The sequence below is a fragment of the Notechis scutatus genome, chromosome 1, assembly GCF_049901735.1.
Source record: "Notechis scutatus isolate UNSWTSFEM ecotype Mainland chromosome 1, rNotScu1.2, whole genome shotgun sequence".
NCBI classification, from domain to species: Eukaryota; Metazoa; Chordata; class Lepidosauria; order Squamata; family Elapidae; genus Notechis; species Notechis scutatus.
Genome location: NC_142009.1, coordinates 266,960,422 through 266,987,993, shown reverse-complemented (window position 1 = coordinate 266,987,993; position 27,572 = coordinate 266,960,422). Strand labels below are relative to the sequence as shown.

Genomic DNA, 27,572 nt, shown 5'->3' with positions numbered 1-27,572 from the left:
TCGTTTGTCAAGCCTAAAAAAAAAAAATGCCATCTGTATAGAGGTGTCAATCCAACAACTTTGTTATTTTGGTTTTACATTGTGGTGTAATTTTACATGAAGATAGCAACAGTAGCCTTGACAGTTTTTAAAAGCAGGCTTGTTGCTTGTTCTTTTAAGGGGTCATTCATAGATTTGGAAACACTTTTTTTGTGAGTTGGCCAGCATGGCCCATCCCCTTTCTTGCTGACGTCTGATTCTATTGCACATCAGACTTTTCCCAGTGGAGCTGGAGAATGAGTTCAATGAAAGCTGTCTGCTTGCAGTCTTAAAGGGCTGCAGGCATTTAAATTACTATTTCCTCTGCTTCTGCTTGGCTCCCTTGAAGCTTGAAGCCAGCAACACTATCAGGAGGGATGGTGAGTGCATGGGATCATCTCACAGAGCAGGAGTGATCCATTAGTTTCTTTTCTATCAACAGCTTGAGAGGATCTACTGCACACTTTGAAAGAAGCTATGATCAGCTCAGTTCTGCAAAGCAAGGAATGAAGATCATCCTGGCTGAATAAAAGTTGTGGCTTCCTAGTCTGATATAATGGTTTTGTCTGTCCCAGTAATTGCTCTGGGAGCTACATTGGGGACTGCTACTAGCCTCCTTGCCTTATGTGGTCTTACCTGCTTCTGCAAATATAAGCGACCTGGGAAAGGATCCTCAGATAAGGAACAGGATCTGGAGACGGAAAATGCCAAACCTAGCGTGCTTCAGGCACTCCATCAGGTAAAGCAGTGTATTGATTTTGTTCTCCTCTTCTTTTAGAGATGCTGTCACGTAACAAGTGTAGATTTTGAGCAAGGTCACACCTAATGTATGGGATAATTTAAGATTTATAGCAATTGTCTGTGTTTGCAGAATTTCAGGGTGTAGCGTGACTTCTATACAAAGGAGGGGGGAAGGGGGCTCAGGTGGCATATGGGATTACAAAAGCAACAGCCAGACAGCTTTTGTTTTATGAAAGAGAAAGATGGCATAACAAAAATACAGTGACTTCACTGTCGGTTTGATAGCTGGACAGGGTATAATTGGTAGAAAACTGAAGCTTGGATGGTAAATGGTAATAATGTCTGAATATTGCATAATTCTCATTGATTTTATCTATAAACACCTATGTCTATATGTTTTTGCAACGCAAGAAAGTCTTGTGTGTAACTAGTGTGCTAAATTCTGGGCAAGTGTCAAGCATAATAATATATGTTGGTTAAAATTTAAGACAGACAATAACATCTAGTTTGCAATAAAGAGGGACTAATGATAGATATTAAGACAGCTGTGAAGAATATAATGTTATGGCAAAATATATATTGAAATGCAGTATGTTAATCTTCTTGAATCATTTCAGGATTTGAACAATAGAGCGTATATAGAAAATTATCATACATAGGGTCCACAAGGGAGGGAGAGGGAAAATGACGATGTGTGTCATGATACAATCCCGCAGTTTACACAAGTAAAAGTGGAGTTTGCACTGTGACATCACCATGTAGCATCATCATTTTGATGCTGGCTTGATGTGAATATTTATGTTACCATATCAATAATAGGTGAGAATGATAAAGACTAATTAGACAAAGATTTTAATTGTATAGGATGAGGGTTCAAATTCATGGATATGGTCAAATAGTTTTCTGAGCCCATATATTCTGATAAAGCATAATGTGTATTATTTGTTTTTGCTTTTACATGATCTGCAAATCCGCCCATTATAGCTAGTTCAATAAACTATGGTTAAAAATATTCTCGGTTAGGATTATGTATGAATGCATCCATTCATTTCTGAGTTTAGCTATTTATCTCGAAAATGGTGAATCACTCTATTCATTGGTGTTTTTTTTTTTAAGAGATAAATAGAATGTATGCAAAATTCAAATTAGATATTAAAAAGAGTAAAGTTCAAAACCATTCTTTGTTATATTAAAAGACATGAATAAATAAATAAAAGTATTGATTCTGGGATTGTGCTGGGTGTGCCTGCTTTACTGCATGTGCAAAAAGTGTGTGAAGGCTAATTTGTTTTTATTTTGTGGATCCCAGTGCTTCTTAGATTGATGGACTCCTGAATTTGAACCATTTTTTTCACATTGGAGAGAAATTGAGAACAGATTTTAATCCTTTTAGATGCTTAAGATATCCATTTCACTCCATAAAACTCCAGAAAGCCTCCTGCTACACTTCTTCTCTTTTTCAACCAATGGAATATGTTGATCCTTGCTATCAAGAATCAATAATTTAACTAATAAAATCAGATCTTATTGCAGCAGAGAGAAAAAGTAATTTACTAATTGATCACTCTACTCAACTCAAGTATCTAAATTTAAAATATTGCTTACAAATGTAACAATTTGTTCCTGTTTTTTCTCTTTAAAAAATTGCACACGTACAATTATGTTAGGATTTGCATGGTGCAGCTGCTTTAATGATTTGCAGTCAAATGCTGCATTCACACTCCTGTTCCTTATCATTTTTCCCAAACTGAACCTAAATCAATGAGCAACCTACATGTGTATTTGTTGTATGTGGAGCTTTAACACACACACACACACACACCCCACACACATAGAGCATACATATTAGAATCCCATCCCATTTATGTTGGAAGCACCAAGACACTTCCGGTAGAAAGGATTAGCCAGTGATATCCTGGAAACACCTGGAAACACCTGGTTGGAGATTCTTTTCATATCCCTATTAATGTGCCCACCAAAGTGGTACCTATTTGTCTACTTGCATTTGCATACTTACAAACTGGTAAGTGGGCAGGAGCTGGAGCAAATGCCAAGAGCTCATCCCATCACACAGCAGCACTCAGGTCTCAAACAAGGGCTTGCTTGGAATATTGGAACAAGGAATATTGTCAGCCCAATATTCTAACCATGTGAGCCACCATGCTCATTCACATTAGAATTATAGCTATAGATAATAGAAATAACAGATAGATAGATACATATATCCATTTGCTTGAAATAGATGTTTGATATTAATGTGACAAATATTCTGCTTCTTCTGCTTTTTAAAAATGTAAGTCATATATTAAAAACCATGAAATGACAAAAGGGACTAAGACTGTTTCCTAGTCATTGTGAATTCATTTTCAAAGGCAAAAACAAAAGATACAGAAAAGCCAACCATGTGTTTCTGCTTTCGAAGTCTTTTGGGAAAGGGGCCATTTTTCATCACCCCTGGCTTTATAGCCTATATGGGAAGCTCATAGTCCAGGATTCAATCTTTTTCAAGGGCCATAAGAACTCCTTCCTCCAAGACTATGCTTACCTATCCAAATCATGAAAGAATGAAGAAAAAAGAATATCAAACAGAGAGAGTTCTTGGAGGCAAAAATGAAACCCATAATGAAATACATGCATGCACATACACATACCACACAACACATACCATACCACACATACATACAGAGCGCTGGGAGATTATCAATCCCTTCTCTAAGTCACTCTGGTTCCAAACTGAATTGGAAATGTTTACTTTTCTACCAAAGGTAAAAAAAGGTTAATGAACAGCAGCATCTCTGAACTCATCTGTAGTTTAGCTATGATCTCTTTTTGCTATATACTGTATGTATAGCATGTAGTTGAAGTAATCAATTGCATTTCTTAGAAGGGAGTAATATTCCTCCTTAACCATACTGCATTTCACATGTCTTTTCCTTATCTAATGGTCCTTTTCATCATATATCTTTACCCCATAGGATAAGATTATGGTACATACCAATAATATTTAAGTTATACAACTGTAGAACATTAATCCAAATGCAATTTGTTTCCATCCTTCACACTTCAAAGGAGCTATACCAAGGGCCCATAGATTATATCCCCTGATTTCTCACTTGACTAAATCAAATTTGCAATAATATTTTAGCCCTAAACATCTCTGCAGCTTAGGTTAGCCTGCAAGAAAGTGATGGGACCAGGGCCATTTTGTGATCCTCGTGGTTCAATATGTATATCTATGCATATAATAACAATATATTAAGAAATATAATGTACCAATAGAACATCTAGATTGAAAGATACAGATAAAAGAGAATATTTGTAACTCAAGGTTGAACCATAGGGTCCTTGTGCTGCGTGAGCTTGGTGGTTTTCTTGCAGATATTTCATTAGCAAACTAGGTAACATCAGTGCAGTGATGATGTTATCTAGTTTGCTAATGAAATGTCTGCAACAAAACCACCAAGTTCAGAGACCAACAAGAATCCCACAGATTTAAAGAGTCTAGCTATTGCATTAGATCCCATAGTCTATTGTTTCTGTATGTGTTAGTTCGCCCTTCTGAAATAGCTTCAAGTGGGGGACAGGATGGACAGAGAAATTGGGGGAAGAAGTGGAAAAGAGGTCTTGAAAAGGAAAGTGCATAGTTTGATGACATAGGAGACTCAAGCTTAGTTCCCAATAACATAAATTGAAAAGGGATCTCCAACAGCAAAACTGTCTGGATAATTGGATAGTTACTATCACTCACAATAGATAGTACTGGATTGATGGGTTGGAATGGTAATGAGGCAGGAGATGGGGGTGGTTTACATGAAATAATTATTTGTTTAATACTATAAAAAGTACTAAGTGGGATCATTTGGGGTGCAGCCCTAATTAGTAGATCTGATTCATGTTGCCTAGCAACTAAGGGATCCAAATAAATTTGTACTATACTTCTTGCATGTTTAAAAAAAAAGACCTATTGCATTCTAGACATAATACAGCTTTGATCTCATCTGCTGTAAGATAAGAGATCTTCTCTGCTTGGAAAAGTTAAGCCTAGGGTTGGTAGGTTATTTATTTATTCACAGCTTAGTTTCTCCATTTATAAGCCACCTCAATCGCCAAAGTTACTCTATGGGACTTGCATTATTGTAAAACAAGAGCACAAGCAGAAAAACAATAATCCCCCCAAAGATATATAGCACACATTAGACTGCTTTTTTTGCAGGGAGTATTGGGGGGGGAGGGGATTTTCTATTAAAAGGAGCACTGGAAAAAACTATCCCTTCCATATAATGAGGTTTCAGCAATTTAGCCTGATGCCAGATTTTACCTGTAATATAGAGAACATGTTATGTACAAGCTCTTTTAGGCCTTCTTTTCTGTTTTTCCTGTGCTCCAGAGATTCCATAAAAGCCTTGTGATTTTAGCTTTAAATGATATAGCTTTTGAGATGCTTAATGCCCAATAAATCAGGAGAAAGGACTGATTACATTATTGAAACGTGGGACAAGAGAAGTTAAAAACTGTGTTATAGTCACAACTACTCTGTCTATCCAGAATCGATCTACTAACTGTTAGATTTCTATTGAAATGATAGGAAATCTATCCCCTGGATGCTAATCTGTAGTGTCTGTTTCTCTAGACATATTCACTATCTGCCAATGCAGTCAATGAGCAAGGATCATATCTAGTGTGAATTGGTGTCATAATTACAGGATTAAAGGAGCAGCCTGCCTGCCTACCTAATCCTGATTATTGTTTCTACTTTTAAAAAATGCCAAGAAAATGATTCCTTCCCAAATGTATGTTTTAGAAGAAAAGCCTCTTCCTTTCAATTCTGAGCTTAATTTAGTTTGTTTGTGTGGGAGGTGCATTTTCATGTCTCTTGTATCCATTTATAACAGTTGCTTTGCACATACAATATAATGATTGCAATAGGTTTTAATCCATTATAAAATTATAATTATGTTGAGCACATAGGCTCATGTTTAAATTAATAACTGATATTTTTGAGGAAAATACCATTCCATGGTTTGGTTTGGTTTGCTTGAATTGGGCTTGCATGTTTGTATTTTGTAAACCACAGTTAAGTGTGTTTGGCCAATTGTAATCATGGTTTAGTAGGAGGCACAAATATTTCCATGCATTATTATTGCCTGCCTGCATTTGAAATGCCACAAATTGAGACAAATTTTTCTTAAACTGATGGTTTCCAAATGTATTGGTCTTAAACTTGTATTATCCTAAACCCAAGTGGAAGCAATCAAGTTTGGGATGCAGTTAACAAACTAGCAGTTAATTAACATATAGTTAATAAGTGCAGTCTGACTAGATCTAAAACCTAAGTATATTTTATCTGCATATTTTTAATTTGTGATGGGTCTGCCTTACAGCAGGATTTCATCTTGTACTCTAAGCCAGCAGCTGGTGCTTGTTCAGCCTAGCAGTGATTTATTGCCAATTTTACTCATGCCAGAGGAGAAAGAAAAGTCCAAAGTGTTATTTAAAGCCTTGGTATTTTACAGATTGTTTTTATTCAAATTTTTGTTTCAGATAATTTTATTTAACACAAAACCTATCTGTCAAAGGGAGTGGGGATCACTTTTTTTATGACTGACAGAGTAGGTCATATGCACAATAAACAGGAACAGATGCAATGCAGTCAATCATTCTCCACTGTAGTTGTATATGGCTCGCAAAGGGATGGACTCTTGTTACAGGATGACAGAGTGCTACTAGAGTGTCTGGCTTTGGCATGATGGCTTCCATAAAGTGCCTCATGTTTATAAATCCACTGTTACTTAAGTAAGACAAAATATTCCATAATATACATAGATACATAAGCTTTGTGATGTCCTAAAATATCCATTTGGGCATTAGTCAAGTTAGAGTAGAAACACATAGCAGTGAAGTTTTGTTCATGTACAAAATCTTGTTCGAATGGTGTTTTATAGATGGAGAAATTCTGAGCAGTTGTCAGAATACTGTTTTCTGAGGTAACATGCTCTGGTCCAATCAATTTCATGCTACTTGTAGTAGAAGGAAAGAAACGGCCAACCCCGAAAGAAAAGGGTTTCTCATTTATTTTATTACCTATAATGGGAGACTTGATTGCTTAATATCAAATCAGGGCCCATTATGGGCAGTAAGAAGTGACAATGATTACAATCTTTTCGATCCATACAGTATTCACTGCTTCTTGTATACACTTATACTTATTATCTTGTAAACAATTGGCAAATAAATAAATAAATAAATAAATAAATAAATTTCATGCTACTTGTAGTAGAAGGAAAGAAAGCAGGCCAAACCCCCCCGAAAAAAAGGGTTTCTCATTTTATTACCTATAATGGGAGACTTGATTCCTTAATATCAAATCAGGGCCATTATGGGCAGTAAAAATGACAATGATTACAATCTTTTCGATCCATACAGTATTCACTGCTTCTTCTCTACCCACCTCCTAATAATAGTCTCTCATCCTCTTTGGACATTCTGGAAGATTCTGAAAAAAAAATCCTGGCTTGCAGAGGCTGGAAGACAGACCGGTGAGGAATCAAAATTTCTGATTTCTCCCTCCAAGGATGAAGTCCAAACTCTATCCTCCAGAGAGGATAGAGAAAGGAGAAATTAAATAATTTCATAGACAGACAGACAGACAGACAGACAGACAGACAGACAGACAGACAGACAGTTTGTTCATGTGATTAACTGTATTATGACCTCTCATATTTATTATAAGATGTTCTTCTCTTTGGCTTTTTTATCCTAAGACTTGAAGAACATGCTACTTTTAAAATATCTGTCAACCTTGTGCTATGTTTTAAAACATGGGCAATAATACTAGGACTATTACCATTTATTTATTCAACATCTATCAATGGGTGTCTTAACAATAAAAAATATAAACATACTATAAAGTTCAATTAAAAGAGCCAGTTTAAGCAAATTATATGTGTTTTAAGTTCAGTGTAGGGCCTTATAGGATGGAAGCATAGAATGAAAAGAAAAATAGAACAGAAGGATCCATATAATCTTAGTTTTCTAGTGGACTAAATAGCCAATTATTATTCCTTAAATAATTATTTAATTATTTAACTTAAATTTGGGCAAGAGCTTAATTTGTGGATCTTGCAGATGGCATACAAGGAATAAACTAAAATACTGCTTTGAACACAATGTTATCCAGCCTTTCACAGCTATTTGGCTACATCTTCCATCATCTTTATTCTTGGCTGTGCTTGGCTATGTTTAGAACTGTAGGATCTGGAGCGGATTGTGGCTACGAAAGATGCTACAATACAGTGCATTATGATTTAGAGAGGTTCCCTTCAGACAAGCTGATTGGCAAGGAAAGGACTTGGCTGCACTGAATGCTTCCTCTGGGATGCGGTCTACATGCATTATTAACAGGACAAGAATTAAAAAAAGAATGAAAAACATTAATTACACTTCAGCATAAGCTTTCATTCTCTCTACATTGGCTTGAAAGAGAGCTGCTGTAGTGAAGTCAGTAGGCTTAGCTTTTTCACAAGAGAAGAGCAATTGTCAGCATTTTGGAATTTATCTAGAAACATTTGTGAGGGAAGAAAATACCACTTAAATTTATCTAGACTTCCTATTTTTCCCATTCGTCCATTCCTAGTTATGTACACACACACATACAAAAATATTTTCAGAACATAAATATATGCAATGTGAATGAATCTGCATTCATTTCAGGAAAGCTTTACATATCAGAAATTCAAGGTTTATATATAAAGCATGATTGTTAGGGCTGTGCGGGGTGGGGGAGTTGATTGTGACTCTTTCCTGTTGTTTACTCTAGGGACCTGCATGTATGTACCACAAAATATAGAAGCAATTGCATTTTCTGCTTAAATGATTTTTAATCCACATGGTATAGAGAAAAGGAGAAGGAAAGAATTACAAGAGAATTAGGAGTAGGGACTGGAATGACTAATTAAAAATAGACCCTAGTGTGTTTCTTTAAGAGGAAAATTCCTTGATTTCCAAAATATGACGAATAGTAGCAGCAATGTGCCATTCCTCTCATGTATGTTCACAGTCGAAGGAGCACATTTTGCCATAATAAATTCTAAATGAATGTGATAAAAATAAAATCTGAGGTCTTTTTTTGTTTCAGTTTAATGTTGAGAAGACAGCAGAGCCAGTACAACCCCGGACAATCCTTGGCTTTCTTCACATCTATGGCCCAAAGCCTGTCGTGACCACCTCAGAAATAGTTAACTATGTAGATTACAACTTGAAGACAGTAGAAGAACCAAGCAACGGAAAACCTGAAGCTCTGGATAAGAAAAGGATGACCATACAAGTCAATGAAGAGCTATTTCTTCTCCCTCAAAATGGTGGGTCCTTTGTTAAATTGCTTATGATTGCTTCTTCTTTAAATGAGGAATCATAATGGATGTTCTTTCTAATTATAGACTATTATCCCAGAGCACACAATCAACATTCTAAAAATATACAATTAAAAGTCAGACTTATACTGCGCAAAAATATACCATATAAAAGGTGAAATGCACCAAGGCTTTTAACAATGTTAATCTATATTATCTCTACTTTGAGCAAATTATCTGTGTAATTGTTCACATCTGGCAAATTCCATCCTATTGTTCAACACCCTTATGATTTTCTCCTTTTCATAGCATCATTTTTTAAAAACTCATTTTATTCTTAGGATGGTAGCGGCTATTCAATTTTCTAGGGGATTTGCTAGCAGGCATGACAAAATTTCTAGAAGCATATGAAGAATTGTATTTTGAATAGAAAAATAATTTGTACTTAATTATTTTCAATTTTTGAAGACAGAGAGCTCTGCCTATTATACTAATGAAAGAATTAAAAAATAGTAATTATTTTGGGTAAGCTGGGAGATTTAATTTGGATATTAATAGATCAGATTCCCATTTTGTAGTGTGTTCTAGGGTTCCTGTTATGCATTTGAGCCCACCGGCCTGTGCTGGGCCTGTCGTGGGGGGTCTGCTCTCGTTCGGTCGCTTTGCCTCCAGGGCCTGGGTGGCGCTCGTCCCCCACTACCTCAGCAGCTGGATGGCACGATCAAGGCCGGGGGGGGGGGGGGGGGGGGGGGGGGGGGGGGGGGGGGGCGGGGGGGGGGGGGGGGGGGGGGGGCCCGGGGGCGGGGGGGGGGGCGGGGGGGGGGGGGGGCCCCGGATAGTGGCTGAAGATAATTTAATTTGCTTATATTATTTTTAAATGATTTTCTATGCAACTGCATTTCAAAGTGATTTAAATTAAATTGTACTAACAACCACACATTAAAAGAATTGTTATAATAAAGTCTTTTTAAAAATAATTCCAAATGTTGTAGGAGAAGAACAATGAAACTGAACCATTTGGCCAAAAGGTAGCCTTGAGTGAAGAGATTCAACAAGCACCTGAATGCTCTAGCATTATGGACACCTTACAGATATTAGGATGCAGGTTATTCCAGAGAGCAGATGCACTTAACTTATCATTTAATCCAATCAGAGAGCACCATGGGAAAAGCTCATGTAGAAAAAACCCTTGAATACACAACAGATGTTAGAATAGAATAGAATACTTTATTGGCCAAGTGTGATTGGACACACAAGGAATTTGTCTTGATGTAAATACTCTCAGTATACATAAAGAAAATATACATTTGTTAAGAGTCAAGAATCATAATGTACAACACTTAATGATAGTCATAGGGTAAAATCAACAATCAAATCATACTAGGGAACAGTCAATATAAATCATAAGGATACAAGCAACAAAGTTACAGTCCTACAATCACTAGTGGGAGGGGATGGGTGATAAGGAGTGATGAGAAGATTAACAGTAATAGTAGTGTACACTTTGTAAATAGTTGAACAATGTTGAGGGAATTATTTGTTTAGCAGAGTGATGGCTTTCAGGAAAAAACTGTTCTTGTGTCTAGTTGTTCTGGTGTGCAGTGCTCCATAGCGTCGTTTTGAGGGAAGGAGTTGAAAGTTTATGTCCGGGATGTGAGAGGTCTGTAAATATTTTCACAGCCCTCTTTTTGACTCATGCAGTATACAGGTCCTCGGTTGAAGGCAGGTGGGTAGTAATTGTTTTTTCTGCAGTCCTAATTATCCTCTGAAGTCTGTGTCTGTCTTGTTGGGTTGTAGAACCAAACCAGACAGTTATAGAGGTGCAGATGATAGACTCAATAATTCCTCTGTAGAACTGTATCAGCAGCTCCTTGGGCAGTTTGAGCTTTCTGAGTTGGCGCAGAAAGAACATTCTTTGTTGTGCTTTTTTGATGACGTTTTTGATGTTAGGTGTCCATTTTAGGTCATGTGATATAGTAGAACCTAGAAATTTGAAGGTCTCTACTGTTGATACTGTGTTGTCTAGTATTGTAAGAGGTGGTAGTATGGGAGGGTTTCTTCTAAAGTCTACCACCATTTCTATGGTTTTGAGTGTGTTCAGTTCCAGATTGTTCCAGTTACACTACGAGGCAAGTTGTATAACCTCCTGTCTGTATGCAGATTCCTCGTTGTCTCGAATGAGACCAATCACTATTGTGTCATCAGCAAACTTCAGTATTTTAACAGATGGATCATTTGAGATGCAGTCATTGGTATATAGGGAGAAGAGAAGTGGAGAAAGCACACAGCCTTGGGGGCCCCTGTGCTGATTGTACAGGTATCAGATGTGATTCTGCCTAGCTTCACCTGCTGCTTCCTGTCTGTTAGGGAGCTTATGATCCACTTACATGTGTGTTCAGGTACCTCTAGTTGGTTTAATTTACTTAGAAGAGTGTCCGGAATGATGGTATTGAATGCTTAACTGAAGTCTACAAAGAGGACCCTTGTGTAGGTATTTGGAGATTCAAGGTGTTGTAGAGTGTAATGCAGAGCCATATTAACAGCATCATCTGTCGATCTATTTGCTTGGTATGCAAACTGCATGGGATCTAACAGCGGATCCATGATGGTTTTCAGGTGCAACAGCACTAGCCTTTCAAAGATTTTCATAACTACAGACATTAGAGCATCTGGTCTGTAGTCATTCAGTTCCTTGATGGAGGGCTTCTTTGGCACTGGGATGATGGTAGAACGTTTGAAGCAGGAAGGAAGATTCGGGTGAAGATGGGGGCCAATTGGTCAGCACAGACTTTTAAGCAAGAAGGAGTTATTTTGTCTGGCCCTGGTACTTTTCCTGGCTTTTGTCTGTGTAATAGATCTTGCACTTCTTTTTCTGTGATCTCCAGAGGTTGTGAGCCCAATGGCTTGGGGCCAGTTGTTGAAGGCTTGGCTGTTGTTGTTGTGGAGATAGGTGGCTGCAGTTTCTTTTCAAACCTGCAGTAAAACACATTCAGGTCATCTGCTAGTTGCTGATTTCCTTCTGCCTGGGAAGGAGGTTTGCTGAAACCAGTGATGTTTTTAAGAGTTTTCCACATGTTTGCTGCTTCATTTATTGAGAACTGATTCTTTAACTTTTCAGAGTAGCTTCTTTTTGCTGCTCTGATCTCTCTTGTTAATGTTTCTGGCCTGGTTGTATAGCATTCTGTCATCTTTTCTGTAGGCTTCCTCTTTGGAATTACGTAGCTGCTTAAGTTTATCTGTGAACCAAGGTGTATTGTTACTATATATTTGCAGGTTCCTTGTTGGTACACATAAGTCTTCGTAGAAGCTAACATATGATGTTACAGTATCTGTGAGCTCATCTAGGTCTGCAGAGGCATCTTCAAAAACATTCCAATCAGTGCAATCAAGGCAGGCCTGGAGTTTCAGCTTTGCCTCATCCAACCAAGTCTTCACTGATTTAATTGTTGGTTTAATGGTTTTAAGTCTTTGTCTGTACAAGGTGAATCATGCAGTGGTCAGAGTGTCCCACAGCTGCTCGTGGTAAAGATCTATAAGCACCTTTTACTGTTATGTAGCAGTGGTCTAAAGTATTTTTGCCTCTGGTGGGACAATTTAACATGCTGGAAATATTTTAGGAGCTCTTTGACAGATCAGTATGGCATTGTGAATATATATTATTAAGCAGGTTTTAATGACAATACAAATCCAGTTCTAAACTGATGCATTTATTTTCTTTAAACAATTTAACTTGCTATTACAATTACTACTTTTAAAGAACAGTGATGCTTGCTTGCGAATGCATGCACTAGGATAGTTGTGAATAAAGAAAGGCAAGAAGATTCATGTCAGGTGGCAAATTGAAAATGTTCCTAGGAGCAAAGTGGAAGAGGATTCTGAGGGTTTGTCCAGTTTTAACTTTAGGATTTGTTCAGTTTCAAAGGGTTTGTACAGTTTTAACTTTATAGTTTCAAATGGGTCATTTTCTCTGGCTTCTCAGATTGTATCTCCAGCAATGAGCCGTTCAATGGGCGATGTTATGGCTCCTATCAGAAACTCTATTCCTTTTAATAGACAGACAGATAGACATACTGTATATTCTTTTAGGAATACTTCTGAAATCAACACTTGCCCAAAACATCTTCCTAAAAAATATCAAAAGCCAATGGCTTTAATCCAATGTTTGCTTGGAATGTCTGTCTCCCCTTTTAATATCAAGGGTAACCACAAAGAACTGGGAAATGAGGAAGGTTATGAGGAACAGTATCACCCACTCTCCTTCTATGTTTTGTGGTTTCTTAGGTCTACCATGGCAACCATGTTGCAGATAGGCAATCTCCTTATTGCAGCTATTTTGTAAGAAGATATGACAGGCTGTCTTGTGATAAGTAAATTTTATGAGTATAAATATAAGAGATAAGTGATTTTATGAGTAAAACAATCTTGGGTGGAATCAAGAAACAAACTTTGTGCCAATAACAGAAAGATTACTCTAACATTATGGGCAGAAAGAGAAATAAATGATGCCTCCTAGATATTGTCATTCTCATGAGGTAGATTTGGCCCCTTCATGTGGGAAGAGATTGACTGATATGGAGGATGCTGAAAGGACTTTCTTTTTCTGGTTCTAGGACTGCTGGGCTCAGTTAATATGGGTGTCTTTCTAAAAGATGGGCTTGCTAAGTGGCCCAGCAGACTGGCCCATGCCCTGAAAAAGGAACTGTTATAGCTTACAGCTTTATTACTATCAACAGCTGGTGAAATGGCATAGCAGATGAGCACACCCAGCTTAAAAAGTAATTAAACTCTGGTATCTCTGTCCCCCAGCTATTTGAAGCAATTTTGGCATCCTACTCCTTCCTCTGCAATTCTGAATCCAACTGCATTATTTTAACTTGGCTTGTTCCAAATGTTTACTGTGATTCAAATACAACATCAAAAATATCCTTTTTCACCCTTGGAGCACTCAACCATACTTGATAGGTAAATAAAATTACTGAGCCTTTCACCCTGCAAGTATAAATAACATCAAGATAGAGATGGAAGTCTTTAGGGAACTATGTTTTATTGATATAGATTATAGTAACAAAGCCTGGTAAAGGCTGCATGAGTTCTTCCCTCCCTCTTATCGTATTCTGAATTAGGGAGGAGTCAATCTGAGTTTCTTCTCCTATTTTTGATATTCTTTGACTTAAATAATGCTTTCTTATATATAGCAACTGCTTCTGCTTAGTTTCCTCAAGTTCATCTCCATGGCTCTCTCCACCGACTCTTTGATGGCATGCTTTCAAAACTTATAGTGAAATGGCCAATTTATGTAGGGCCAACCCCAGAAATTCTGGGCAAGCATAGGCCAGTCCATAACCTCCCAGTTTAATGTCCAAGACATACATCTATAATGGTGAGGCCAGTTTTAAGTGCAAATGATTGAATTTCAAAAGTAAATATTATGCCTAGCTTAAAAAATGTCCATGAGTAGGGGACTAAAGCTGGTGACATGGGATTTCTGGTGGCCATGTATCAAGACCAAGGTCTACTGTCCAGCTACCCTATTTGCCATCAGGCCAAAGATATGTACAGGAAGCCCACAGCATTCTTGCAACCAATACCTATATTTTTGGCTCCCTAGTACACCATCATGAATTCCTGTGATTCATGTGTGACTGTGTATTCATAGAAATCCAAATTTGAGGTTGTAGGGTATAAAGAATGAAGTCAGAAGAAAATCAATTGTAGCACTCATTTACAAAAACAATTACTTTCTTGAAAGTGGTCATTTACAGAGCAATTGTTAAGTAGTTCATCAACATTTATGCCATAACAAACACCCAAAATTTCAAAACATTATAAAACTTTGAATTACAATAGCAAGAGCACTTAGACTTATATATCACTTCACAGTGCTTTACAGCCCTCTCTAAGCAGTTTACAGAGTCAGCATATTGGCCCAAACAATCTGAGTCCTGCAGTCAGCTGGCAGTCGACCGAAGTTGCCTGCAGTACTGCATTGTAACCACTGTGCCACCACTGCGCCTATCCTACAAATAGGATAGGTAATTTTATATTGAAGAGGGATAAGTGAGTCCATCAGACATTTGCAGCTTTCTTCAACAAAAACTTTGATATGGCTCCAAAAGTAGCCAAAAATTTATTTTGATATGATAAAGGAGGAAAATGACTACACCCAGGGATATTTTTTCATATTAATTCTAATTTAAGTTTAATTTTGATCAAATTAAATTTAGATCTGACCTTAATTATACCTATTTCTTTGTCTGGACTCTATTTCCATGACTTGTAGCTTCTAGATATTACCAGAAGTCTCCTTCCAAAAGGGCATCCATTCATTTTATATCAGACCAGACTACATTTTTTTTTGTATTTTTCAGATGGGAAAATACAACAACATTCACCAATAATAATCTTAGCTGGAATAGAACACAATTTCTAATTAACATTCTTTTAACTTTTAGGTGGTGTGAAGGATGTTTGTGTCACTGAGCGCCTCAGTCCTGAAAATGCTGCAGGCTGCAACCAAGTCCCAGAACTTCATTATTGTCTGGGCTACAACCGACAGAAAGAAGCTCTCTCCGTTGCTTTTCTTGAAGGTAAAGACCTCTAGTTTTGCTAGTTGGTGGTTGAGAATGATAGTACTGATCATTATAATTTATTAAACTTATATGTCACCTGATTCTTAATGTCTCTAGACAACTCAAAACAATCAAAGAAATTACAATGCATTCAATAAAATGTTAAAATAAAAATAAATGATGGCTAATGCAATAAAACAAGAAGCATCATTTTCTCTCATCAACATCCTGGGTGAAGAGCTAGGTCTTCATGGCTCTTCTTAACAACATCAGAATGGTGGCCATCCAAATTGAGAAAAAAAAAAGGCTGACATAGGATTATTCCAGACAAATAAGACTTTAAGAGAAGACATTTATATAGAGAATCAATTTGGTATAGTAGATAAAGGCATCAGGCTAGAAACTGGGTGACTGTGATTTCAAGTCCTGCCTCAGGTACAAATCCAGTTGGGTGACCTTGGGCTAGTCTTCTCTCTCATCCTCAGGAAGAAGGGTGGGGCAAAAATGTTCTGAAAAATGTTGCTTAGAAAATGCCAGGGACTTATCCATACAATCATCAGGATTCAGGGATGGATTTAAAGGTATAAATATAAAAAAACAAGGAAAAAGCATATTAAAGGCTATTTAAAAATCACATAATTTACTTTCCAAGCAATGATTTGCATCCTCATAGCTAGGAGTAGCCAATCAAATTCTTACTAAACTTTAATGTCTCACATTTCTCATCAGTTTGCTTTATTCTAAACACAAAATTAAACTATTTTTGCATATGGAAAAGAAAACAGAAAAGAATAAGTAATTGACTAGGTCACATAAAGGTCCAATAAAGGAATAATTATCTTTATCCAATAAATGATAGTTTAATTTATCCTAGTAATAACCCAATCTCCATTTATTAGTTCCTTGCCTTTCCTCTCTCTTTTCATACAGCTAACTTTTGAAAAGCTTTACTAAGCTGGTTGAATTAAGATATAATGGAGGGTAATGCAGAAGAATGTTTGTCACTCGATCTTTTTAAAAAAATGGTATTTCTGTGGGCCTCTAGGTATTGCTAAACTATTATACACTCTAACATACTTTACTCTTGGCCATGCTGGCTAGGAGCATAAGAATTATCATTTAGAGACCTCTGGATGTCCCCCTCAATACCAACACTCCTCCCCTCTGTGACAATTAACAGGTTCAAGACACCTAATGTGGGCATATATGATTTTAATTCAAAAGTCAAACATTACAGAGTTCACCAGACTCCATTGTTATTTTCTCATTTCCTTTCTCTTGAAATATTTCTAAATCACCATAAAACCAAGATCTGAATGGCATTAAATCCAATTAAAGGAAAACAGATATGTTTTCTTCTGCCATTTATTTGTGTCAGAATTCAACTCTTTTATCACAACAGCAAATACATAATCTATATATAAGCAGGATGACAGGTGATGGAAATCTGTGGTTTGAGCCATGTCCCATTAAGCTTTCAGAAATAGAAGTTTGCTTTTTTGCATTACATCAAAACCTTGACTTTGCTCTAAATCAAAACAAATCAAATGGTAGTGGTCTCTTGAAAATATTTTAACACAGGATTTTAATACAATGATGCAATGATTTTAGTGATAATTGCATTTCCCCCTTCATTCTGCCCCTACCAGTTTTATATGGAACCACATCAGGAGACCAAAACAATGGAAGTGATTGCTACATCTTAGGCACTTTGGTGAGCAACTCTGGAACTATAGAAGCCCAGACAGTGATGAAGAAGAAGCAAGTCCATGTTGTCTGGGAAGAAGCTCTACTGTTTCCGGTTAAGGAGAAAATGCTGCCGGAGGGGACATTAACCCTCACCTTGAGGAACTGTGACAAGTTCTCTAGACACAGCATTGTTGGTGAAATTAAACCAAATCTGGCTTCTGTACGGGAGCAATATGGACCAGTACAGTCTGAGAAAGTGAAAGTCCTTGACAAGGTATTCTATCGATTCATTTTTATTGTATTATGGTATATTATATTCTCCTGTTGGGGTACAGAATGCTGCAAGTGAGTGTTCCTAAACTTCTGAGTCTTAATTCACTTTATCCCATGGTCACAATGACAACATTGTTAGATACTTTGAATGTTTCACCATGAGCGTATAGAGAAATATTGAATGTGATCCCGATGGGTTCCATTCTGGGCCCAATACTCAATATCTTTATGAATGATATATAGATGAAATGGAAGGGATAGAAAGGCTGATATTGTGATACTAATTCCTGATACTAAGTAAATCAGCTAATAATCAAAGTGGTAGCTCTCAACCTTTTTAATTAGATGCACAATATTGAATATAGTGGCAATTCTGTAGCACACTAAAAATTATTAATGTTACATACTTATTTTTAAATGTGTAAGTCATGGTTTGAGGGGAAGCTATTAAATATTTAAGATCTCTGCACTGTATTGAATATACATATTATATAGAATATACCTAATACAAAAAAAAAAATAACATAAGGAAAAAAAACCTATGACACATTAGTTGAGAACCATATTATTAGCATCAAGATTTAAAGTTACGCTGCTAGGATTAAGCCAAGTTCAAAAGAATAATGTTCAGTGAAGAGATATGTAATGTTCAGCAACTAAGCAAGAAAAATAAATTGTAGAAATACTGGGGGAATCTATCTTGGTGTGTGAGCATTGTGGAAGAAGTTTCTAAAAATCCTAGAAGGCCATCATTTGGAGAAAAACAATTAGGTTAACTATAATAGAGTCTTGGAATGCATTAACGGATCTCTCTCTCTCTCTCTCTCTCTCTCTCTCTCTCACACACACACACACACACACACACACACACAGAGTTACATTGTCCTTTGAACTGGTTACTCACGCAAATATAATGAACTCGCCAAACTCCAAAACTTGCCACTACCAACTGATATCCAAGAAAACAAAATCAACCACCTTAGCCCAAGGAGAACAACTAGATCTTTATAGCTATCCAGAAAACCAACAGGGTGGGGACCTTCTGGTTTTCATTCCAGAGAGCAAGCACTATGGCTTTTCAGCAGAGGCATGGAGATACTAAAGTTGAGATGTCGCTACTAGTCTTACTATTCTAGAAAAATTGCTAGAATCCTAGCAGGTGGCTAATTATATCTCTCAAACAGATGGCCTCAGTTTACAGATGGTCTCCAGGAACATACAATGCCAAGAATGCCAATCAACTGTTTGTTCATAATAAGTGCAAGATATACTATCCAGTTATATTTAGCAACTGACAGTCATATTTCTCATTGATTGGCCTTCTTCAAACATCCTCTGAGGTTGTAATAAGGTAGAAATGCTGTACCCCAACCTGAAAAGAGCAGACGAACATGCTCGGAATTGTGTCCTCATTTTGCAATTTAACATATGGAAAGAAAGGGGATCTCACAGGGGACCTCAGAGAGGCAGCTATTACATTGTGAACCCAGACAGGAGTGTTGAATCATTAATCAGATGCGAGGCAGAAAAGAGATTTTTAAAAAAGGAGCACTGAGGAAACAAAGCAATATTTTTGGTACTGTATTTCCAAGATGAGCTTATTAGGTTTGTTGAAAACTAAGGTTGTATGATAATGTCAGTTTCAAGCTTTGATCGGAAAATGATTCAGCCAAATCCCCTTCTAATTGCTGAATCAAATTGATGCATACAAATTGGGTGCCTTTGAACTGATTTGACTTTTCTATATTCAGAAACATACATTTCCCAATCAGATAAATGCTTAATATTCAATCAATTTAACTAGTCAAATTGAGTCAAACTGATCATTTAACTTAGCTAAATTAATATCTTAATTTATCTTAAAATAGCTTAGCTTAGCTTTACAAACATTCAGTGCATTCCTTAGGTTAACACTGATGAATTGAAGCTAAAGTCTGTATTATAGTGAGTCGTATATTTTTCCCCTCCCCTGCTCATACATTATATGATCATTGGACAAATCAGTTGGAAATATTTTGTCAATTGGACAAAATATTCAAATGAATATTAGAATGTGGGATTTAACTCAAGAGCCAAAGTTTCTCAAGGTCTCAAGTTCCCAAGGCCAAGAACAGCAGAGCAAAATGTCTATTAAAGAATAGGAGGTGTGAGATAAATAACCACTCAACTTAAACTACAGGTAGCATTGAAATTTCATGTAGGCAAAGGGCAATCAACTTTTATTGCTTTTCCTAGTATACAATAGCAATTCTTATCTGATCATGCTGCAACTTGTTCAACTGAGTATAACCCTAAAGCCTAATTAGGTCATATGAGTTATTCAGTCACTCTATCAAGGTCCTATCATTGACAATATCATGACATGAATTCACCATTACTATGTGAATCCTTTCTGCATGCACTTTATGTTTTGTATGTTTTAATAGGATTTAAGTGTACCATTTCTCATATTTCCATTAATTGGACTACAGGTTATTTTCACTATTATCTATAAATAAAATGAGTTGTTGGAACAATAATCGAGCCATTCTATGTAGTGCAGCAGGAACCGTTTTCATGGAAGTCAATTTTTCCACGGATAGGGGTTGGTGGTTTCCATTTCACTCCATTGCCTGCTGCTCACCTCCAGCTGTGCAACCCAATTTCTAACAGGCCACAGGCTACTGATGTAGTATATCTTCAGTTAATATTCTATTACTGCCCATTGTAGTATCAAACTTCAGTGAATGGCAAATAAAACATTTTGTTTTACAATGGCAGCCACTTTTCATTTTTCAGCATTAAAATAACTCAGCCAAACAGGCCTTTTTTAGGGGAAAAAACCCCCAAAATAATATATTTCTGCATGAGAACTGTCTTGAAAGAATTTTACCATATTCCCAAAATAAAACTAAATTAAAATAATAGATTTCAAAAATTTAAAAATGATCCTTTTTGGATTAAAGCAATAGAATACATTGTTTATAGTCTGATTTTCTGTATTTTGAGGAGATTTATACAAGTCAAGAGAAGGATGTTTCAGTGGTATACATAGCTTGAGCTGAATATATTGTTCTTTATCCTTCAATCTAAATTCTCCGGAAAAAAATGAGTTTTAAAAAATGTCATAGAAGCTCTTCCAGGCAAAAAAGACTTTCAAAAATGCATCTACCCTCAGAGAGGGGAAACCATGTCTATAATAATCTGGGTCATCTGGCCAGAAAAAAAAAAAAAATTTTATATCTCCCTAAATAGCCTTTTCTTGTTGACTTGCCGGTTTTTATTTTTTATGCAAGATATTTTATGTACTGTGACAGTCTTCTCTTATAGGACATCAGATTTACTCTTAAATAATTTATACACTTACATATATTTTGGGGATTTCTGAAAGTATGAAGTAAAATTTTCTCTTGTGCATTTTGATTACATCATAATTGGTACTCTGAAAATAACTTTGCTGCTAGTACATAGGGGAGTGGGAGTCCCAAGGCTAATTGTGTATGATGCTTGGAACGTATTTTTTGTAACCTGTCCCCATTTTTAATATAGAATTAATACAGTGAATATTTATTTCCAGTTTCCTTTTTCTTTTCTTTTCCTTTTCTCTCTTATAGATTTATTCTTCTATCCACCCCTTGCCTTCCACTACATGAGTCTTTATTAAATTAATTTGTGACTTTGAGACCAACCAATAAATAAATTTTAACCTGCTGAATACAAATTTTGGATGGATTGTAGGAAAATGTTTTTTTATTGTTAGTGGGATTGATTTTCCTTCAAGGGTTTGTGCAAAAAGAAAGATGAATGAATGCATGAATGGATGAATGAATGAACGAACAAATGAATGAACAAAATAACATGCAGGTAGTAAAAAGGCTGCCATGTCAATCATTAGGAAACAAAAGAGAAATTTAGAATAATCACTTGTATTCTGTAGCCATCCAGAAAGTTCAAGAAAAAACGTATCAGAGATTGCCAAGAATTACCTATAGCAAAGAACTTGAGTAAGATTACATTTATAAGAATTGCTAAATCTAAAAGATTTGATGAATTATGTACTAAATATGATAATTCACTCCAACATCATACTTTTTCCCAGATATCCCTTTATTCTTTACTAAGTTTGCCAATATTTCAATCTGGATTCGCTTCACTCGTTAATATATAAGCCAAAAGTTAGAAGTATGCAATGTTAATGTATGTTCTAATGTTATTATTTTATTCATATTTGTTACCCCTAATATATTGTGTTAAAATTATAATCATAACATTATTCATGTATTGGCATTATACTTATTTGTTACACTAATTCACCTGTTTGGATGGATTATGTTTGTCTTCAGCTATGTGTGATGGTTGCAGGTGGCACAGTCTATTGCAATATTCTGAGAGTAAATTTAGTGCTTTCACCCATGGTTCCCATTTTTTGCAAGGGCTTCTCTGAAGAGGGCCAAAGAGATGTACAAGTAAAAAGCCCCTCCATACACACAAACATATACATTCATATTTGCTTACAAAATTTGATTCCCAATCAATGAAACTTAATTTAGATGATTTTATTTGTACAACTAACTATGAATTGGAGGAACTCAATCTAATCTGGGAAACTGGATCCAGTACTTCATTTCACTTGATTTCAGGTTTTGAGATGATGTCAAATTTTGAAGCCTTGGCAGCCAAATCCCCACCCCAAAGGACTCTACCATAAATGAGGTTGACAGTCATCACTCCCTATTATATTCTGTATGGAGCCTCTCCCCCCATGCATTGTCAGCTCAACATTTCCTCTGAAGTGTAGAATGACAGGAGTGTACTTTGACCATCCACCTTGCCTCTCCTGAAGAAATAAGAGATGGAACAAATGAATCAGAGGGTACTTGTGAGTCATCTATGTGAAAGATTGAAAGCTTGATTTTTGCTGCTGAGGAAGATGAGGCAGGGAAAGAGGTTTATATGAGACTCTTCTGGCCAGACTGGGCTTGAAATTCTCTCCCCTTGCTTTAAATCAGTGTAGATGTTTATCACACAAACATGACATAATCAAGATGCTTTATGTGAGAAATGCTGTTTCTTCTTCTCAGTACTGGAAAATATTACCCTCCATTACAGCTGCAAATTGCTATCACTGTAACCAAGGAGTGAAACTCATACATTTCCAAAAATGATGAAACGTATCATCAATAGAAGACAATGATCTCTAAAAACAATGAATAGTAGAAGACATGTAGATTGAAATTTAGAAATAACATAGTTTGGATTTAAAAATTACCGTGCTGAAGAGCATGAACAGTAGATCATTCAATGCCTGTTCAATCTACTACTCAAGACCAGCTGTTTGTGTTTCATCTCTTCCTGGTATTTCTCATTAAAATAAGTTTGGACTGGACACTAGAATTCACCGTCAGATAGAGAACTTTTCACCGTCAGAAAGCCTTTCAATCGCCGTTTGTGCTAGGATAAACAGACTCTGTAGGCACTCTTTTTCTTTCATGCTGGCATCAAAATTATTATACAATATACCAATGTAACATAATAAGCAAGACAGCAAAGGACAATATTTCTCTCTGGACTACTCTGATATTCTCACAAAATTTCATATCAAAACTTTAATCAGTAGATTGAATACAATTGTAGGATGACACTTCATGACTTTGCCTAATAAAAAAGCAGACCAGAGAAATACCGCCAATAAGTACATCAGAAATGTCCCCTTTTTTATGCTCTATGAATTTCTGAAGGAAAGCTCCCTGTTCCACCTGGTTGCTAGGAAACCCGCATCCAGAGTTACTAGGTAGCTGCACATTCATGGCTTTCATATCTTTAAAATACCAAGTTGAAGATGCCACTGAAAGATAACCCAGAGTTTGTAGCTTTGTAGCATGCTTTCCAACCACTATTATCTCTGCATTTATTTTAGTTCTGCAAATACCTTGTTTAAATCTCACCACAGGCTAATGTAAACAAAAAACAGAAGCCAACACTGGAAGAAAGATGAAATGTGCATTAATCTTTATATCTTGATACAAAACAAAGCTGTGTTTTGTGAGGTGTGTTCACCTTTTATATTCTACTGTACAGATCTTTATCTTTTCCACATATCTCATTCTGTGTCTGTCAGTCATCTTCTTGATGATAAAAAATATATATTGGGCATTCCTTTTTTCCCCTCCTTGAACTGCAGGAACCAGACTCGGGCTATGGAGAAGTTCTGCTTTCTATCAGCTATTTGCCTGCAGCAAATCGCCTGCTTGTGGTACTTATAAAAGCCAAGAACCTCCATTCCAAACAGCTGAAAGAACTCATTGGAAAAGGTATGGGAAAAATAAAAGCCTGCTGACAAATGCTATGAACTGAAATATTTCTTTTAGGGTTTTTTCATGCCAATTTAGTCACATATGTGAGATGGGCAGCTGGGCACCTGTTTACAGTGTGTGTGTGTGTGTGTGTATGTGTGTGTGTGTATAATCACATATATATTGTGTATGAATGATACTTCTGCTAAGATTCAATAGTTGAACTGTATTTGAGCTTCAGTTTCCATCTGTCACTTTGAAGCAATAATATTGTTTTAACTAGCCAAGTTTCCCAAGATTGTGCAGATGCTGTCCTGAATCATTGCCTGGACATTGCAGTAAAGGATTGGACCTAGAATTTGTGATTCAGTCCAGAGTAGAGGTGATATGATTGTGAACAAACTCATCCAATGCTGGCAACACAGCCTGTTTTGAATGAAAATGCACTCCCTCTGTGAAACCAGTTTTTCAGGTCTTGGATGTTTCTGAAGCTGGCCTTGCTTATGGAAGATGAATGACAGATGGAGGAAGACTAAATGAGATGAGGAAGGTGATTGAAAGAGGAGAGGGATAATCTCTTCATGTCACCTATCCAGGCATTTCTTCAGCCAAACAGCTGTTGGTTTCTTTCTGTCACACTTGAGAAATAAAGAACCATGAATTACAATGTTTAGATGTTGGAATAAAACCAAGGAAACCCAGACTGAAGCCCCCACTTGACCCCAATACTCACAGTGTAATTTTGGGCCTATCTGTCTCTCAACTAAATTTGAGAGCCATCTCACCTGGTTGATCTATGAGCAAACTTATACAGATTTAAATTAAAGTTTTTAAGTTATTCTCAGTATGATTTGTTCACTGATATTGAATAATTTTTCCTTTTAGTATTTTAAAAACTATATGTATGTATGGGTGTGCATGGAGAGAAAGGGGGGAGGGAGATGGGGGGAGGGGGAGAGACAGTGAGAGTGTGTCTCAGGGCCATATTTTAAACTATTTTCTGAAGGAGAATTGAATTATATACTATCGTATATAGTATATTATATTAATTTATTATATTTTTTTTTATTCTTCTTACTTGTTTTACTGTTTTAAATGTGGTTTTATACCTTGTAAGCCTCCTTGAGTCGCCGTGGGCGAATAGGAGGCAATATAAATCCAATAAATAAATAAATAAACTACCTTCAGTTGAACAGTCTGATTTACAATATTAACTTCCCACATCAGGTAGAAAGATATACTCACATTCAAATAAACATGAGACTACCATGAGGAAGGATTGGATAAAGGACCCCTATTGCCTATGTGTTTTGAAGCTTACATAACTGAAGAGGATAGAATATATGTGTAAATAGCACAAGTGATTATGTTTAAGTATTTGTGTATGTTTATAGGAAACATGGTGCTGCTGGCTCAGAATCAATCCACTCTTACTGTTGGCCCATGAGATAATCATCCTAGACCGCTTATCAATTGCCATATTCAGCCTTCAGGGCAAATATGGCTGCCTATTCTTCTTTCAGCTAAATGTTAAGAATAATTAATGCCTTTAAAAGTATCCAACAGATTAGTGCACTTAATCACTGTTGGTCTGTACAGATTTGGGTGACATGATTAACATGAGCCACAAAATTGAATGGATCAGAAATAAATACTGTAGTATATAATAAAATATTATGTTTGGATGTGTGGTTATATGTGGATTGCATGTATACACTTAATGTATTTTTTCATGGTGTTATGTAAATAATTCAAAGCTTACATAGAAATTATGTGTAAAGTCTCTGATGGGGTCCATTCAAGAATTCTTAAAGGTGACAAATGTAGAATTAGTAGAATCAATAATTGAAAAAGAGCAGCTTTGAGGAAGGAATATGAACTAGCATTCAACAAAGATAAATCTGCTTTACCAACATTCTGGATTTTGAGAGTATCAGCAGATATGATCCTATTGATACTATATATGTAAATTTACAACAAGCATTTGACTAAATTCTATATCAGAAGCTCTAGAGTATATTTAATAGATGTGCAATAAGGGGACTGATCCTTTTATGGATTGCTAAGTGGTTAAAAAGCAAAAATGCATTTTCTTTTTTTCTGCCTCAGCTTGAGTTTTGGAGAATTTAGGTTGGCCTGTTTTTTGGGGTGGGTGGGTGAGTAAATATGATAAATAATAAACAAATAACAATGAAAAGGCATTTTATATAAGTAGTGTCTCAAAAAGAAAGCACTTCAGGCTATATAATGGCACTGTCAAATTTTAACAGGAAACTATGCTATCAATTTTCACAATATGCAGCTGAACACCTGTGACTCTGTGGTAGCTATCTGTGGTCTGTGAGTTCACCACCTGTGAGGAGATTAGACGTGGGAAGAAGCTAAATTCAGGTCTCTCATTAACTTCTTAGTCTTCTTCCCATGGTCCTTGGTGATGGTTGACATTTTCAACAAATTTTCAAGGTATTTGTAGTCAGGGGGAAGATAAAAATGCTGACATCTGAAGACTGCTTTCATATTACCAAATCTTATCCCTGTCCCTGCAGATATATCTGTCAAAGTGACACTGAAGCACCAGGACTTGAAACTGAAAAAGAAGCAGACAAAGCATGCAAAACACAAGATCAACCCAGTATGGAATGAGATGATCATGTTTGAGGTGCCCCATGATCTGCTCTGTGCTTCAAGTGTGGAGCTGGAGATGCTAAGCCAGGATGCTGATGGGCAGAACCGCTTACTGGGCAAGTGTAGCCTTGGTCTGCATGCTGTGGGAACTGAGAGGAACCACTGGGAGGAGATGCTGAGGAACCCCAGGAGGCAGATTGCTATGTGGCACCAACTTCACATGTAGATAACAAGGTGGAAATGGTGATCCTGTCATGTTCAGTAACCTGGTCTCAGACCTAGAAAAAAAATATTCTGTTTTAACATCCCAAACACGCACACATCATGAATTGAATCCATTCATGTGATTAAGCACAAGTCTTGTTTATTGATACTGTTTTACTAAATGAATATTGTTGAAATAGGCTAGTCAAAATGGCAAATAGTCATTGAGCCATGATAATGATTGGCTTGTCAGATCATTTTTTCAGCTTCTATTTCTGGCCATGCACAAAGGATTAATTTTATTTTTCACTACTTAATATCTGACCAAATTTATCAGATACAATGTGTAATTTCTTTAAAGACTTTAAGAATACAAGCCTCAGTTGTGTTGGACCCAATATTGTCCATTCAATTGTGGCTATCGGATAACCTTGGAAAGCTATGAAAAACTATGATATTATTTACCTATTAATTTGTATCCTGTACAATCAGCAGATGGCTACCTCTGTTTTTAAATGTTTTGTTAATGTATACAGGGATATGTACCATGTCATTTATATATGTGGCAAAGAAAAAGAGGACTTTTCCCCCTCCAAATCTATTTACAGTCTACAGGCAGAGACAAGATAAACAGCAGACACACACACACATCCCAAAAAAATCAAGAATAGGGACATTTCTGGTATGCAAATGCAAGCATGGGTAACAATGCTTCAGGCTTTCCTTGGTTGCTGTTGACATAACTAGAGTAGCCTTGGAAATAAGTGAAATGGTGGCTAGAATTTGATTATTCCTCTTCCTGAAGAAGTCCAATAAAAAATACTTCAAAAGCT

The 27,572-nt window shown here is 36.5% G+C and overlaps 1 protein-coding gene across 1 annotated transcript; it reads left to right on the top strand.

Moving 5' to 3' along the window:
- The first annotated feature begins 250 nt into the window (after nucleotides 1-250).
- On the top strand, nucleotides 251-27,572 carry SYT13 (synaptotagmin 13). The gene is made up of 6 exons (XM_026671029.2): nucleotides 251-757; nucleotides 8,894-9,116; nucleotides 15,560-15,694; nucleotides 17,326-17,639; nucleotides 23,799-23,928; nucleotides 26,457-27,572. Exons 1-6 carry the CDS (start codon nucleotides 575-577, stop codon nucleotides 26,759-26,761), a joined length of 1,290 nt encoding a protein of 429 aa, XP_026526814.1. The 5' UTR covers nucleotides 251-574; the 3' UTR covers nucleotides 26,762-27,572.

What these genes read in the sequence shown, in the direction of transcription:
- SYT13 (XM_026671029.2), top strand. Translation starts at nt 575, where the DNA reads ATGGTTTTGTCTGTCCCAGTAATTGCTCTGGGAGCTACATTGGGGACT. An exon ending in TGCTTCAGGCACTCCATCAG is followed by an intron (nt 758 to 8,893) that starts GTAAAGCAGTGT and finishes TTTTTGTTTCAG; the next exon opens with TTTAATGTTGAGAAGACAGC. An exon ending in CTCCGTTGCTTTTCTTGAAG is followed by an intron (nt 15,695 to 17,325) that starts GTAAAGACCTCT and finishes TGCCCCTACCAG; the next exon opens with TTTTATATGGAACCACATCA.